Here is an 18,117-nt window from a genome sequence, read left to right as displayed (position 1 = left end):
GCCTCTTAAGGTTGTGTCCCTTGGCAGGTATGCGCACGCGTATCACACAACAGCAACACTTCCGTGTTGTCTGCCCGTCGTGCGAACAGTACAAACAGAAAGGAGAAAATACAAAACGTTGTCAACGACATCACCTACATATCAATTTACAACTTTGTAGGAGTTCATGTAATTAGTGACACCCAAAACAGCAATGACTGCTTCGGGTATGTTTTTTTTTTCTCTTTGCATCGTGTCACCAATTCTGTGTGTGATAATGAATCGTTGCAACACTTGATAAGTTGGTTTGACTTGTACGACGGCCTCTATTTCAGAGAAAAATGTCTTTAAAGTAACAAAAACAGCAACAACTACATAACAAAATCACAACATTACATAACTGAACGGCACATTGCTTTATTATGTCAGTTGTCATTGCAAAATGACAACATTTCATGATAATTTTACATGTTTCAGATGGAAGAATCACAAAAACAATGCTGAAACTTGCCACTGGTGAGTTTGAACTGGAAAGCATCCACACAGTGGTGTTAAAAAAATCAGGTAAATGAAAACAAAGGACTTTAGTTTCAAGCAATTTATTGTGATTGATATATGTTTGTGATATTCTGTCAGTGGGGAACTTCTGACTGGCTGGAAGTGGAGTGCTGGAAGAGTAACTGTAAGCTGCAGTTCTAGAGTGACATTGAAAGCAGCATCATACTTGATTTTGTTGGTGGTGGTGGTGGTGTTAATAATGAGGACAGTAATGTGCTCATTTGTGCGTAATTTTGCTCTGTGAAAAAAGTGGATAATGTGTATCTGGACTTTAATTTACATAGTCTCTTAGTCTGTATTAACTTATAATTAATACTTAGTGGAACACAGAGGGAAACAACCACAGCTTATAAAAGTGTTAATCATCTAAAGATCGCTTCATCCTAAAATCCTTGTCATTTGTTTTTCTCTGTTAGTTTTACTGCTATATTTTGTGGTTTTAAAAACAATACTCATCATTTTTTGCTTGACATTGTGTCCTGTAGGTAGGGAAAAGATTAAACAGTATCTGTTGTTTCTTAAATTGTTGGGAGTATTACAGTTGCTATTATCGTGCATTTGTTAAAAAGGGGAAAAGAAGGGGGGTGGGGGGAAAGGGGGGGGGGGTAGATAAATGGTGGAAGATGGATCTCAGGTAAGAAGAACAGAAGGGATGCATGCACACTCACACTCTCTCCTCATACCAGAAGATGGGTCACATGGAGTTTATTTATTTATTTATTTATTTATTTATTTTTTATATAATAAAGTGTTTATTATAACCTTAGAATAAGCAGCACACAATTCCTGCTAAGCACTAAGCATCTTTAAGCAACACACAGCCCAAAGTTAAGCACACCCTACATAAAGCAGCATACCTAGAACATACAAATCTAAAACCCAGGTCAGAAACATTATCAAAACATCCTGGACATCATTGATATGAAAGGCTGACATAATAATCATTTAACTGGTCATCAGCCAAAACCCATGTCACCATGCACCACATGTCCAACAGTATACACTCTTCTCACACAGAGTTCTATATGAGGTAAAACAAGCTTAGTTTAGCTTACCTGCCACTAACAGTGCCATACAATACTGTGCATCAAACACATGACTGACCAGTACAATTCTCAGTGCTTATTAAGTCATGTAAATACAAGTTAACAATAAATGTGTGTTTCCATTTTTGACCAAACAACTCCCCACTTTGTCTTACTGGCACAAGTACATGGAAATTATAACTACCAACGTGTCTCCAGTTAATAGCAAACCATGTATAACAACTTAGGACTGACTCTCAGTGCTCTCATACATAGTTTACCAACTCATTAACCACATTCAATGTGCTTTCCTACTTTGAACAAAGTATACAACTGGCACATGACACAACAACTACACATGGTATTACAACTACCATCAAGTGAACATGTGTCCAATAACAACTTGCTGTTACCCCCATGTCCACACACACATGAAAAAAAACCTCTACACAAACTGACACAGTGTTAGCCTGTCTCTTCTTTTTCGTTTGTGGGCTGCAACTCCCACATTCACTTGTATATACTGGAGTGAGCTGTTATGTGTATGACCATTTTTACCCTGCCATGTAGGCAGCCATACTCCATTATTTGGGGTGTGCATGCTGGGTATGTTCTTATTTCCATAACCCACTGAATGCTGACATAGATTGCAGGATCTTTAACGTGCATATTTGATCTTCTGCTTGCGAATACACATGAATGGGGTTCAGGCACAATCAGGTCTGCACATATGTTGACCTGGGAGATTGGATAAATCTCCACCATTTGTCCACCAGGCGCCATTACCAAGATTAGAACCCAGGGCTCTCAGATTGATAGTCCAATGCTTTAACCACTCGGCTATTGTGCCTGTCATGTTCACACTTAACAGACACCACCTTGTATACAAAGCAGGTAGGTAATATCTAAAAAAAAAACAACCAAGTACAACTGCAGCACAACCAAAATACTCTACACACATGCTACACACATGCAATTTCTGCAGTTCTTCATTACTCAGGGGGCGATCGAGAGCAAGGGGTCTACCCAACCTCAGAGAATGAGCTATGGAAGGAGTGGGGAGGGAGATGAGACAGTGGGGGTGGGGGGAGGGTGAAGGGATGGAGGAGGGGAGGGAGACAGGGTGGGGGTAGTGTAGGTGACACTACATGCACACTATAACACATTGATATAACATTGTAATTTTTCTTATTTGTATAGTCTTTCAAGTTTCAGATAGAGTAAATTTATAGTTACACTTGACATTTATATGTCCAGTATAGCATGGATTGAAAGAGAGACAGACACAGGGATTAAGGGGGTGGTGGTAATAATTGCATAATAGTTGCACATTTTAGATCATCAGTCGTACCAGTCAGGCTGCCAAAGAGATCCCCAGGCTTAGATTCTAACCATCATGACTCTCAGTTCTAACCATTGCCAGTCCTGCCCGTGTCCACCAGATATCACAGACCTTGGCTGCCTGGGGGAGTGTTTGAGTCTGGAGCGGTTGGACCTCAGTTACAATGACATCACCAAGCTTCATAAATTGGCAGGCCTGTCTACACTGCAGTGTCTCAATTTGTCTGCCAACAGAATATCTGCACTGGGTACTTTTATGTTGTGTTGTGTGTGTGTGTGTGTGTGTGTGTGTGTGTGTGAATGTGATTGTGGGGAGGGTGGAATGGGTGAATAATGTATATATGTGTATTCATGTTTGTTTGTATAATATTATCACTCTCTGTGTATCTTCTTCAAAGAAAATTATAGTCTTAATGGCAAAAGAATCATGTAACTTAGATAATAATGTGTTTTCACAAGTTTGTGCTTTGGTATGTGTCTTGCTTCCATGTTGCATGCATCCGTTTGTGTGTGTATGTACATATGTTAACTCTCTCCAACTCTTACTGTCTTCACAAAAATGCATATCAGTATCTGATCAAGGAAACCATGGTGGAAAAAATGACGTTACTGTTGAGTTTTCAGTTTACTCTTTAGTTTTCAGTCAGTGACAGTTATGATTCTGAGTCAGTGATTTTGTGCAGAGTATCTCGTACATCTTGCAGGTAATTATTTCTGGGTTTTTTTTTTCAGTTTTCCTTTCAAAACATCTTTCTTCTTCTTTTTTTTAAATGGTTTACAGGGACAATGTGTGTGTATATATATTCATGTGTGTGTGATTTTGTGAATGTGTGGATAAATGTTTATGTGAGTATATGTGAACAGCATTGAGTTTCCAGATACCCCCGAAAACGGAGTATGGCTGCCTACATGGCGGGGTAAAAACAGTCATACACGTAAAAGCCCACTCGTGTGCATACGAGTGAACGCAGAAGAAGAAGAGGAGTTTCCAGATTTCAATCTGCATTAACTTTTTTGTCTTTTGCAGATGGACTGCAGCCTCTGGAAAACCTCCGCAGTTTAAACATAGCAGGGAATTTGATTGGCAGGTATATAAATATTCTCTCTCTCTCTCTCTCTCTCTCTCTCTCATAAGCAGATTGAGAAAGTGCATACATATGCAATTAAACATTTCTTAAATGTACCAATACATTCATCTAATACAGTGTTATACGGAGAAACAGGAAGGTACCCTTTGTATATAAAAATTTTTGTAAAGTGTATTAAATACTGGTTGAAACTGTTGAAACTTCCACAAACACGCTTATGCAGACAGGCCTATGATATGATGTATATTCAAATGGATTTAGGGAAAGAGAATTGGGCTTACAGAGTAAAGAAAGTTTTATCAGAACATGGCTTTGGAATTGTGTGGTTATCACAGGGAGTAGGAAACGAGCAGCAATTTATATCTGAATTTAAAGACAGACTTATTTGTTCTTTTCAACAAAACTGGCACTCCGATATGGAAACAAAAGAAAAATATAGTTGGTTTTTCTCATTTAAAAACGTATTTCAACCTGAAAAATTTCTAAGTATCATTACAGATAAATGGCACAGAATGAGTTATGCAAGATTTCGATTGAGGACACTTGGTTTCAACGCAAATAAGAAATGGTTTGAATGACTTCCGTAGAATTACCATGCCCATCATGTGGCTCACAAATTGAAGATGAGAAACACTTTTTGTTTGAGTGTAAAGCTTATGATGAGTTGAGAAAGAAATGTAAATTTTTTGAAGCAGGTATAGCCGAAATGCGCAACATTGTGTCTGTTTTATCATCTGAGGATGAAATTATAATTAGATCGATTGCAAAATTTATTGCAGAAGCGCAAAAAATAAGACAAGGACTTGTTATACACGGGCAAAATAATATATGATAAGGTAGTTAACCATAGTTGACTGAATGCTGATATGTTCCGGAATGAAAGTAGGGAGTACATGAAATTATGTATGTGAGAGGATGGTCGAATTTTCTCTTTTTTTTTCTTTCTTTTTTTTTTCTTAGTATTTTCCTTGAAGTGATACTATGTACATATATAATTATGGTGTCAGTGTTACCAATCTTTGTTTGACTGCAATGTTTAAAATTTACATCATAAAGATTATTGTAATCTGTTGATGTGAAAATGTTACCCCTTTGTCAAAAGACCTTTGCAGGCAATGACAATAAAACATTTCAAGTTTCAAGTTTCTCTCTCTCTCTCTCTCGCAAAGTATATTGCCGAAGCATATAATTTTCGAAGAAAAAACATCACTCACTGTTGTTCTTTAAGAAATTGACTTCGTAAACTGGATGGTCAAAATTATGTAGATGCCTTATCAATGGATTTCAAAAATGGTATGTTTTGAATAGACGTTCAAAAATGGTATGTTTTGAATAGTCGTTTCATCTTTTTTTTAGAACTATTTTGTTGTTGTTTTGATTGTACCCCCATGTCATTAGGGCTGATAAGCTATTGACATTAAAACAGTTCTGAGTTCTCTCTCTCTCTCTCTCTCTCTCTCTCTCTCTCTCTCTCTCTCTCTCTCTCTTTCAACAAACACAGTGAACTTGAAAAAGATAAACAAAATTAATGTGCATGTTTGCACACTTACATATATATATATATATATATATATATATATATATATATATATATATGCACAAACTGACAGACATGGTAGCTGAGTGGTAGAGCATTGGACTTACAGTCTAAAGGTTGTGGGTTCAGTCCCAGCAGCATCTGGTAGGTTTAGGGTGGAATTTTTTCCCGATTTTGCAGATTAACTGACCTGCTATTTCCACACCTTGCTGTCTGAAGTTAAGATGGGATAAACTTGATAAAGTAAGGATGCAGTTATCACTTGTTCCAAGCTGTTATAAGAAGAGAGAAAAGAGGAAAGGAAAACTTAGCATGTGTATGGACAGACAACTGAAAATAATAGCAAATAGTAAGTTTGTTTGAAGATTATGTTTGAAGGTTGCATTTAATTGTAAGAGAAGTATGAACTCTTTTGTTCAGCATTGTATTCTCTCACTGTGTGTGTGTGTCTATATATATATATTGTTCCAAGCTGTTATAAGAAGAGAGAAAAGAGGATAGGAAAACTTATGGGCAGACAACTGAAAATAATAGCAAATAGTAAGTTTGTTTGAAGATTATGTTTGATGAAGGTTGCATGTACTTGTAAGAGAAGTATGAACTCTTTTATCCAGCATTGTACTGTCTCACTGTGTGTGTGTGTCTGTCTCTCTCTCTATATATATATATACAGAGAGAGAGAAAAAAAAAAATGTTGTAACTGTATTGTGTATGTGACAGTGTGGACAGTTTGCGGTGCCTGTGTGGTCTGGAAAACCTCAGAGAGTTGAGGTTAATGGACGAAGGTCGTGAACTGTCCAACCCTGCCTGTATGCTCCCGTCCTATGCCAGTGATGTCATTAACATGCTTCCTTCACTACAGGTGCTTGATGGTGAGTGGATATGTGGTTTGTATGTGTGTGTGTGTTAGTGTATATGTGTGTGTGTTTGTATGTGCAAGTGATGTCATCAACATGCTTCCTTCACTTCTGGTGCTTGATGGTTAGTGGATATGTGGTGTGTATGTTTGTGTATGTGTGTTAGTGTATATGTGCATGTGTTTGTATGTGCAAGTGATGTCATCAGCATGCTTCCTTCACTTCTGGTGCTTGATGGTGAGTGGATATGTGGTGTGTATGTGTGTGTTTGTGTATGTGTGTGTGTGTGTGTGTGCTCGTGTGTTTGTATGTGCCAGTGATGTCATCAACATGCTTTCTTCGCTTCTGATGCTTCATGGTTAGTAGATACGTTGTGTGTGTGTGTGTGTGTGTGTGTGTGTGTGTGTAATCGTAGAGACACACCACATTTATAGGCCAGGTTGTCTAACCTTTCACTGATCTATGATAACAAGCAGTCATGAACAGGAACATGTGTTCAAGTTTGTTCTATTTATCTTCAATTTTGGTTATATTTATGCTTGTCATGAGTGTATGTATAATAACATATTCATGAAATGCTTGCATCAAAAAGCATGTTTAATAAGTAATGAAAGTATGCATATTTAAAGGAAGATTTTGAAACACTAAACGTGAAGTCCTTTCCATTGATTACAGGAGGGGAAGGAGTGACCAAGATTTGAAGGAAAAAAATTGTCAACACTGTCATGAAAACATTTATGACTCATCATCAGTGCCCAGATAATCCGTCATGAAAATGCGATATGCTGAGAGTTATCATATCATGTTCATCATGGTTTTTTTTCTTTTTTAGCTTTGTTTTGTAATGTTTTTAGCAGCAGTGGTGTGAGTTTGGTAAACCAGTTCTTGTTCATTGGTACCAAAGTGAGATATGATTATATGCTGCATATGTGATGTAGTTGCATTGAAGTAAATTTGCTGGAAATCTTGCAGGTCAAAGGGTACGAGGGAAAGGGAGTGAAGTGTTCTACATTTGTCAAGACATGGATAAAAAGTTGAAGAGTAAGTATATATAAGCATAATGGTCATTCTGTTCTTCATGAGTGCCAAGGAAGTTTGCTGCTTTCAAACTTTGAAATTACAGTGGTAAGAGTGATAGTTTCACTTTCAAACATAGGCAACTGTGACTTGGCCTCTGCAGCATTGCAGCCTTTCTTGTGTTAGCCCGTAAGTCTGGAATGTTTGTCAAAGTTTTCTGAGCGCACAAGCGCTCACATGCACACACACACACACACACACACACACACACACACACACACACACACACACACACACACACACACACACACACACACACACACACACACACACACACACACACACACACACACACTCTCACTCACTCACTCACTCACATACTCTGTGTCTCTCTTGCTGAACCATAAAAACAGACAAAACCTGTTCTGTTTTCCCCATTTTTTCCAGACGCATTGTGCACATTTTGATTTTTTTTTTTCAATTTGATAACAATGCATCTTTATTAACATAAAATTCTCTGATTCCAGGTACTTCAGAACTACATATCCTTTCCCATCTGTGATTTTAGTATGTTTTAACTAAGTACATACAGGCTGGAGAGAGACAGAATCACTACTTGAGTTATATGTTGCTCTTTGTGTGTGTGTGTGTAGTCTTTGAAGACAGGGAGATGAGATGAATATGCCTCTGTGGAAGAGACAATCAGTACTTGTGTTTTGTGTGTGTGTGTGTGTGTGTGTGTGTGTGTGTGTGTGTTGAGGAAACACAGAGATCAGTGTCCCTCTTTTAAAGAGGCAATCAGTACTTGTGTTTTGTGTAGCTGTGTGTGTGTTTGTATGCTGGGAAGATGCATACATCGGTGTGCTTCTGTGGAAGAGACAGTTGGTACTTGCATCATGTGTAGGTCTGTGTGTGTATGTGTAGACTGGAAAGATGCAGAGATCAGTGTTCCTCTTTGCAAGATAACAATCAGTACTTACATTATTTGTGTGTGTGCAGGCTGGAAAGACACAGAGATCAGTGTGCCCTTGGTAGACATGAAGAGACAGCCTTCAGAATTGTGGCGGTTGCCTGACCGTTCAGCAGCCACACATAACAAGGCAGAGGAGCAGCTGAAAGGTACGTCAGTGTTTATGTTCTGTTGGTTGTCTCATCTTCATTAAATTCTTGTCGCAGCAGATTTCTCTATATTGTTCTCCATTGGGGAGTTTTACCAAGCAGAGCAAACTCACTCGTTTTCTTTTCTTTGCTTGTATATGTGTTCATCAAAGAGGACTTTTTACTAAAAGAATTAAACCATTGACAGCCTGTTCTTTGGACGCATCTTCAGTACCTGATGTTTTTGAGCATCATTTTGGCTTAACAGGGCTGAATTCTAAGTTTATTTTGATAAAACATCCTGGTATCTATCAAGCCTGAGAGATTCAGTCACCTGCAGTGTTGGTCAGGAAATGTGAGCTCCTCTAAAGATTGGAGTATGGCTGTCAAAATGGTGGGGTAAAAAGAGTTATGTGTGACGGAGCCCACTCGTTCATGCAAAGAAGGAAATGTTTGCATGACTATGTGTCAATGAAGAGAATATAACATTCAAAATGTGTCAATGAAGAGAATATAACATTCAAAATGTTAACCTCCCCGCCAAGGCCCCCCAAGCAAAGAAAAGTGCACAATGAAGGGCATGGTATCACTTTTGTTTGTATATTTGTTTGTTTGTTTGTTTTGTGCTATTTGTTGAAGATTTTTTTCCCCATTCGTCCCTTTTGAGCCCACAAAACAGATTTGAAAAGGATCAGTAGTATTGATACATGTGTGTAAGACCTCATGTGGACAGACCTCTTGATTTGTTTGCTGACAGATTTGCTGATCAGCTGTCACCACCTGAGCATCAGGGCAGGAGAACGACTTGAAGAACTGCAGAGGTCCAAGAACCCCACAGACACCGATGTGCCTCCTGTAGCCTCAGAAACTGCTGCAGAAGCATCTTGAAAAGGGGAGAAGTGATGCAGACCAACAAAGCATTAAAAGTATGGATCTCAGCATTGTTAGAAGACTGTGTTTTTCTTGAAAAATCTTAAAATGATTGATGAATTATTTTTGCAGAGTCAGTTGCTGAAGTTTGTTTTGTTGTTGTTTAGCTTTGGGAGGGGGGGTCCATCCAGTAGTTTTACCCTGATATATATTGACTCTTTCACGGCCATAGGCGACTTCGTCAATTAGATATTTTGCTGCAATAGGCGAATTAGTCAACATTTAGGGGTCGTGTAAAACAGACCGTTTTTTACTTGACAGCTGCTGCAAACTTTCCCTTGAAATAGGAAACTGTTTGAAGTGAACAGGTTCCCTGTGTTGTTTTGACACTAACCAAATTGTGTGACTGAGAGTAAAGTCTGAAATATTTGGCTCTTGGGAGTGTTTTTCACACAGGAACTTGGTGGCGAAAGAATTATTGTTTTTCCTTATTAGAGAGTGCCTTTACTTGTGCCATAATACTTAGAGAGAAGTCTGGCAAGCATGCATAATTTTAAGTATGTAGGCATTATCTTAACAAGTAACTTTCAGTAAGTCAGAGCTAATGCTTGTGAACACAAATATTTCCACCATACAAAAAATTGGACAGCATATGATGAAATGTTACAGCTTTGGAGAAACTGGCCTCCACTGTTTGGTTTGAATTAATTTCAATTTGCTGTCAGTAGGGATAATGTGAATGCAAAAGTAAAACTGATTAACACACACAGCTGTCAATTTCAAAGACAGTCTTGTGTAAGAGAATCACATATTGTAAAGACAGGACTAACTGAATGGTTAGTGTGTTGGACTTAGGTTTTGTGTGTTCTGTGGATTTAGATTTGAGTGGTCTGTAGTTCAGATCCAGGCAGTTGACTTAGGTCTGTGAGGTCTGTGTTTCAAATCTATGCAGTTGATTTTTTTCCCAGTCTCCCAGACCAGTATGTGTGCAGACCTGCCAGTGCCTAAACTCCTTGTGCATGTACACACAGAAAATCAAATATTCATAAATATTCATGTTGAAGATTTCTTTACCCATGTCAGTTTGAGGGGTTTGTGAAAACAATGATTTACCCAGCATGCACCAATCCCCAAAACAGATTATGGCTGTTTGTGTTTGAATAGCTGGGGTAAAAAACGATCTTACACATGAATCCTGTTTGGAAATGAATGGATAGGGGGGTTTCAGTCCATGAACACAGAAAAAGACAGCCACGTTTGAATCCTATCAGTTCCAGTACATCTGTGAAGCTGCATCTTGATCGGTAGTGCAACAGTTTGAACAGAGAATTTTCCCCATACAACACAGTCATTGCCCTCGGTTATATGGAAATCTGCCATTCACCTTTCCTAATTTTGATTGTTGTTAGTTTTAGCATATGTAGGGTTTCAATTTCAGTTTCAGTAGCTCAAGGAGGCGTCACTGCATTCGGACAAATCAATATGTAGGGAATGTTCTATAGTCTAAACAAACCCTGGGTCTTTGGTGTGAAGAAAATGATGCTTTTGTGCTGAGTCATTGTGGTAATGTCTCCACATTGCTGTGCTGTTTGTGATTATGACTCATTGTATGAAAGTATTGTCAGTATTGATTTTTATGTTCTCCATTCAGGTCATTTAACTCTGTGCTGCTTTTGATTGGGATTAAATACTGTGATAGTTTTTCAGTGTCAAATATTGCTTGTGAACACACAACATTTACTTGATTATTTCCGTCCAAAAGGGTGCATTTAACTGGAACATTATTTGTTCTTGATTATTTACACACTTGCACTTTTAATGTTTGTGATCTTTTACCCTATTTGGATGTATTTTTTAATATGTAGAAATAAGTTTATGAAAATGGTCCTCTGTTGTATGTGCGGACCATCGACAGTTATATTTTTGTTACACTGATAGTTCAGTTTTGGGTCCAGCTGTCCATGTCAGTGTGTCATGTGTCTTGTGAGCTGCACATGTTGTTTTGAGAGCCAAGCACTGCATGTGTAAAGTGTAGTCATTGAATCTTTTGACTGGTGGATGAGCTATGCAGCAATTGACTAAGATACATGAGGCAGTCAAAGTGGAGTGTGTGCCAGCAGCAGTTCTAAGGAAGCCAGCAAAGCAGACAGGTGAGCGAGAAAGTTGTGCAGCTGAACTGCGGAACTGTGATGACACTTAACTTGAAGACGGCACTACATAAGTCTGCACAAGAGAAGTCAACACAACAGAATAAGACTGCAGTGACACAGCTCAAGATAGAACGATCACAGCAAGGACTGGGCACAGTGCAGCTCACCAGGCCTACAGTGTGGTCTCACTTTGTTGTGTGCTGTGTGTGCTGTGTTTTGCATTTCCTTTGTTTTAGAGTTCATTGAGGTTGGGATAGAAAAAGTAACTTAGATAATGTAAAAATTGTAGATTTTGGATTGGTCTTTTTTTTTTCTTTTTGCTGTTACATCATCAGCATCGTTTCAGTGGCATCACTCCTACACTGCTCATTCTGAGTTCCTGTTACACAGCAACACCCGCATTCGTCTGTCGCAATCCCAGCATTGGCAGTCCACACAGAACTATTGATGTCATGTCGAAAGGAGGTCACACACCAGAGGAGACCATGCACAGCTGCTGAGTCACTTCAGTGGTATTCAGTAGCACCTGTTCTGATTTAACATACTTAAGCCACCACCTGCCTAAGCCCCCTATTGATGACAATAATAGCTTAGTCGCAGAGCCAGTTGAGTGAATATCCTCCCTATAGAGTGGAGACCACCACCATGGCCTTATCTACACTTCCCTATGAATCTGCCAATATAGAAGACCTTGACAGGACTCGCCCAAGCACAGAAGTGGAGGGGGATCGAAACTGAGGTCACCATGAAAGGAGGGCATGAAAGGCCACAGCATTTTGGGACGATTTTTGTTTTTATTGATGATGAAGGAGGAAAGGATAACAGTGTCGCTATGGAGGTCCAGTTTTGGTTTGTGGACTACAAGGTTGTACTCTACACTTCTTTCATAATGGTACCCTGGTGTTACCCAGATCAGAGAATTACAGATACCTGCAGTGATGGCAAGGAAATTTGAGCAACACAACCAAAGATGCATCTGTGAAGTGTATGACAGTTGACTCGTGGCGCCTGTCTTCCCATTTAAGCCCATAGCATGCTAAACTTGGGGCCGTGCCGCCTTCCCCCAACCTCCCTTCCCCCTGCCCACCTCTGCTGGGAATTGAACTTTCATCCTCTGAGACGTCAGTCTGTGGCACTATCCATTTCACCATGTCAGTTGGTACTTTGGATTGGTCTTATTGGAATGAAAAGTGATTGATTGCAGAGTTGTTGAGGAATCATTTTGAGTTTGATTTCTGTAATGTTTTTTTGTTTGTGTCCTTATTTTCACTTTTTTTCTGCTCTGATGTTTTTCCAAAGTTTTGGTTTCATTTTTGTTATGAAATGGAATTTATTTAATGGTCTTGCTTCTTTTGGATATTTACACACACACCAGCATGCTTTTGCACTCATTCATTTGTGCATACACACATACAAACACTTAGACATATGTATGGGTTTGTGTTAAAAATGCACACATACATTTACATGCACACACACACTTAGATATATATTAAATAAACAAACTTTTACATGTATACACAACATGTACACCATTTGCATACCACCCACAAGTACATCCCTTATTGTGAAAGTATAAAAACACAAGTCTGTCATTGAGATATAGAATTTCTACTGTTATTTACTTTCTCATGCCAGAAACTAAAGTGCTTTTGCTTTTAGAGAAAAAGCAAAAGTGTGATGCTGACAGCTGATAAAGATTGTACACATGTATCACACATGTTGCCGAGATGGATTTTAGCCTGTTTTTTGTGAGCATCTGCTCCATGTGTATGATTTTATCTCCGCAGAAAATGCAGAGATGCTAAACACCACCTAGTTGGTAAGAATTTTTTTAATCTTTTTCCTTTAGGTTAGAGTTTCAGAAATTTGATTTTTATTATTTTGTGAACGATAGTATTTTGGGGACTAAATCTCAGGATACTACAGTGTGTTGAGGTAGGATGAAAATAGTACCTTGGGCATTTTCTAAGAGCTGTGGGTCACTTTGGCTCCAACCACTGGAGAGACAACATCACAGAGCAAGCAGGTGCTTTATGGAAGGGGAGAGACTGGGGTATGTGAGATTTTTCCCTGATATAAATCGGTCTTGGTTGTCTGCAGGAAAACCAACAAGTTACAAACCACTTGTTTGGTTGAAGATTGAATTTTATTTTTTTCTTGTTAAGAAAGTCATTTTTAGGGCATACTATTCAGAAGAAAGTCTGACTTTGGAAAATTTGCCTGCAGGATATTACTTAAGAGTGCTGTTCATTTTTTTTATTCTGTATACTGTTATATTAAATGCCTTTTGTTTACAAAAGTCTCATACAGACTTTTATGGAAAATGATTTTGTTGTTGTTTTTCTTGTGACATAAATTATCATGGAAGAACTATGCTATTTATAAAAGATTGTTAAATGTTCATTTTATTATGAAAGGTTTCTAGTCAGTGATATAGCAAGTTCATTTCAAGAGAGGACTCGTTCATTTATATGTAATTAATTTTTTGCTGTTGACCACTTCTTGCAACTCAAAAGAACTGATAGTTTATAGGCTGGTGTGTGTTCGTTAAATTTTCGGTATGGCAACACACAGTGGGCCTAGGGTTCATGTGTCAAGGTTATTTTGTGACCTTCCAGTATAAACACAGTTCTGTAGCATGAAGCAGACATTTGGAACCAGAAAAATATAAGTATTCTTTTGTTGTAAAAATGCTGAGAGATGCTGAACATTTGATGTTTTGTGTACTGTTTACACTGTATTATTTGCTGTGGTTTAGCCAGGAATGAGACTCTTTGCTAAGTGAACATCAGCATAAAGACAGAGTCGCTGACGAAGATTCTGAGTGTGTGCGTGTGTGAGAGAGTGTTGTGCTGAGCTGAGATCGAAGTAATGTTCCTTTGTATAGCAGGTTTCTGATGGCGTGGTTGTTCCCTAATGTCCAGTTATGTTAAGATCTAGGGACGAGTGATTTTAGGTGCGGATGATTGTACACTTGTTTTCAGTGACTCAGGTTCACCGGCAGAATGTGTGTGTGATGCTGACAGGCAGCGGGCACAAACACCTTTGGGAACATCCTAGTCCTGAGGTGTGTGTTGGTATTTTTGTGTTGGTTTGTTTATTGCTGTTGTTTTAAGGAAACATTATGGGGTTGTGTTCATAAGGCCCCATGCATTGAATATTATTTTTGTTATTTAGGAAAACATATAGCTACCAACCCCTTGCTAATCAAGAAACATCTTGATTATGGTTCTAATTTTATGTGTTGATATGATTGTCTGTGGAAGAACTTCACAGAATTGCATGACTTTATCTCTGGAAAAATTCCACTGATTGCTCGCTCATTTGCTGCGAGTTCCCTCAAACTGCAAGTAATTCCTTTTTTTATGCATTCTGTAATACAGTTTGTTTTGATGATACATTTGTAATTTTGTGTTATCATTATTAACTTGCATTGGTCATGTGGACATGGAAGATGTTGTTTTGCTTCATTGACATTATTTCACCATGTTCATGTGGACATTGTTGATGCTGTTTCTTGTTTTTCTGTTGTTATACCATGATCATGCGGACATGGTAATATAATATTTGTTTAATCACCGCTGTTTCTTGTTTTTCTATTGTTATACCATGATCATTCGGACATGGTAATATATTTGTTTAATCACCGTTAATTTGCCATGATCATGTGGACATGGTAGATGTTGTTCTTAGTTTTAACCCCCGAAAGCGGAGTATGGCTGCCTACATGGCGGGGTAAAAACGGTCATACACGCAAATGCCGACTCATGTATATACGAGTGAACGTGGGAGTTGCAGCCCATGAACACATAAGCAGAAGAAGTTCTTAGTTTTATAATGTTTTGCCATGATCATGCAGACACAGTAATAAATTGTCATTTAACCTTTCCTGGCTATCGTGGGTCATACACAACCCAGGAGGGCACAAAAACGCAAATATCTCAGTCAATTCTTAATATTTTTCTACGAAATTTCAGAAATGCTTCCTACACCTAAAAGGCCAACTTTTGCCAAAAACTGAAAAAACTTAATTAGTTAATGAGTAATTAAAGGTGGCATTTTAACTACACATGGATGCTTGTGTGGGTCGTGTATGACCCATGCTTTTTAAAGAGGAAAAAACGTGGTCGCCTTCGAAAGCTTGTGTAGGTCATGCATGACCCATACCTTTTTAATAGTGATTTCTTCAGGTTTAATTTGCAATCAGTGAAGGAAAATTTTTTAAAAGTTGTACCTTCAATAGCCTCACTACCCCACTACTCTCCCACCCCGTCCCTTTCGCCTGTCTCCAGCTATAACCCCCTTCCATCCCTTTCTCAAACAGCATGTACCTGTGTGACTGAATATCTTTGATTGTGCGTGTATAGGATGCTATGAGTCCTCTCTCTGTGTCTCACTGTCTGTCTGTGTCAGTCTCTCTATCTCTGTGTGCATAAGTAGGGTTTGTATGTATGTGCATGTGGTGTTATGCGTTTGTGTGTATCAGTTTGTGTGTGTGAATGCGTGAGCATGTGTTTCTTCTGAGTGTATGCATGTGTGAGCGCATGTGTGTGTAATCAGTTGCTACGATATGTTTTCCTTTTCTATATTTTGTTATAAGCTTTGGAGGAATATACAGGTTTTTGTCTCTTCACAAAGTATGGGTCATGGACGACCCACATGAGCTTCTGTGTGTAGTCAAAAGCGATAGCGGTATGGGTCATGGACAACCCACATGAGCTTCCGTGTGTAGTCAAAAGCGACAGCCAGCGAAGGTTAATCACCATTTATATGCCGTGATCATGTGGACATGGTAGATGCTGTTCTTGTTATTATATTGTTATGCCATGATCATGCGGATATGGTAATGATTTCCTTTGTTAATCACCTTTAATTTACTATGATCATGTTGACATAGTAGTAACCCTTTTGTTTCATTGCTATTAATTTTGCTCGTTTTGTTTTTCTTTCAGGTTTTTTTTTTTTTTTTTTTTTCAAGTTTAAGTTTTGGTTTGGAATTGAATAAAAATTTGAATGGAAAATTGGATGTGAGTGTGGTACGAGTCTACATGGGTGCATGAGACAACAACCCTTCGCACCTCATCCCCCAAGGCAAGGCAAACTAAACACAGTAAAAATGCAAATGCATGCAATTCACAAGTAGATCAACAAATGATTTCACTGATAAATGATATGCAGAACGTGACATATTTACATCTGTGTGTGACAATAGACTGTCCTAGAAAAGTGAAGAGTTAGACACGATCAGTGAAACTGCATTCAAATCTCTCATGACACTTTGACCAGATGAAATCACAAACCATGATGTACTTTCTTGCAACTGTTGTTTGAGATCTTGAAGATTATAAAAGACTACTTCACAAACCAAGAACACAGAAGAGGACAAAATAAGAAACCCATTAGAGCAAGCGCATGTGTGTGTCTTGGAAATACATTGGTGCATGTGTGGATATGTGTCGATCAGTAATTAATGTATTATCTATATTTTACCTAAAAATATTAAACACTCGAGTGCCTGTGTTAGTATGTGTGTGCTTGGATAGGTGTGCAGTGAGTACAGACACCAAGTACTGACATTTGTATATTAGTTTTATTACTTATATATATAAGTGTGTGTACAGAGTGGATGAGCCTGTATGTGTGTGTGTCTGTGTGTCTGTAGGTTATCTAGTTTACACACATGCATAACTCGATGGTGTGTATGTCTGGTAAACAGACTAGTTGTGTCTGTTTGCGCACTAGTGTTTTCGGTGTAGATTGTGTTTCTGCACTTGTGAAGGCGAGTTATCAGTTTGCAGGTAAAGAATAATGAAGCTTTTTAAAGGTTATCAGTTCAAGGTCACTTTCCCACCTATACCCCTTCTCTTCCAGGGATGTAGAGTAAAGAGTTAAAGCGTTTTTGAAGTATGACATCATTTGATGCTAAAATAAAGCTTGGCATACTTATACTATTCCCATTCTACGACATTGGAACAAGGCAGATGTCAAATTGGTTATCCATTAAAAAGCATGCGTCATACACGACCCACACAAGCGTCCGTGTGTAGTTAAAACTCCACCATTAATTACTCTAATTAATGAATTATTTTCATTTTTTGGCAAAAGTTGGTCTTTTAGGTGTAGGAAGCATTTCTGAAATTTCGTAGAAAAATATTAAGAATTGGCTGAGATACTTGCGTTTTTGTACCCTTCTGAGTCATGTACGACCCACGATAGCCAGCGAAGATTAACATCAAACATGTTAATGTTAATCTCTACCCATCATCACAATTGAAATCACTGTCATGAATTACTAACCGCAATGGGAGACCAAAATATGCCTGTCATGTCCATGGTCTTGGATCATCAACTGGAAAGGTCAGGAGTAAACTTGCAGAATATTTACTGGTGCCCCTAAAAACAACTAATATCGAGTTTATTGAGAAGTAGACAAATGCTAAGATTTTTTTCACGACCTTCTGACTTTTCCACAAAGTTCAAGGTCAAAATGGTGGATCATTGACTCACTTGTGTAAACAAAGTGAGTCTATGTTTTAACCCGGTGTTCGGTTGTCTGTGTGTGTGTGTGTGTCTGTGTGTCCGTGGTAAACTTTA

General features: G+C 38.4%; 1 protein-coding gene across 1 annotated transcript; it reads left to right on the top strand.

Annotated features, from left to right (window-relative positions):
* Positions 1-69: 69 nt before the first annotated feature.
* LOC143297161 (leucine-rich repeat-containing protein 61-like) lies at positions 70-16,467 on the top strand. The gene is made up of 8 exons (XM_076609349.1): positions 70-206; positions 457-543; positions 3,005-3,151; positions 3,931-3,991; positions 6,249-6,400; positions 7,358-7,426; positions 8,402-8,521; positions 9,258-16,467. Exons 1-8 carry the CDS (start codon positions 194-196, stop codon positions 9,386-9,388), a joined length of 780 nt encoding a protein of 259 aa, XP_076465464.1. The 5' UTR covers positions 70-193; the 3' UTR covers positions 9,389-16,467.
* The last annotated feature ends 1,650 nt before the right edge of the window (positions 16,468-18,117 follow it).

This window comes from Babylonia areolata, chromosome 22 (assembly GCF_041734735.1).
Source record: "Babylonia areolata isolate BAREFJ2019XMU chromosome 22, ASM4173473v1, whole genome shotgun sequence".
Lineage (NCBI taxonomy): Eukaryota > Metazoa > Mollusca > Gastropoda > Neogastropoda > Buccinidae > Babylonia > Babylonia areolata.
The sequence above is the reverse complement of the archived record's forward strand: the minus strand, read 5'-3'. Positions and strand labels throughout refer to the sequence as shown.

What these genes read in the sequence shown, in the direction of transcription:
- LOC143297161 (XM_076609349.1), top strand. An exon ending in CAACAGAATATCTGCACTGG is followed by an intron (nt 3,152 to 3,930) that starts GTACTTTTATGT and finishes TGTCTTTTGCAG; the next exon opens with ATGGACTGCAGCCTCTGGAA. An exon ending in TTCACTACAGGTGCTTGATG is followed by an intron (nt 6,401 to 7,357) that starts GTGAGTGGATAT and finishes GAAATCTTGCAG; the next exon opens with GTCAAAGGGTACGAGGGAAA.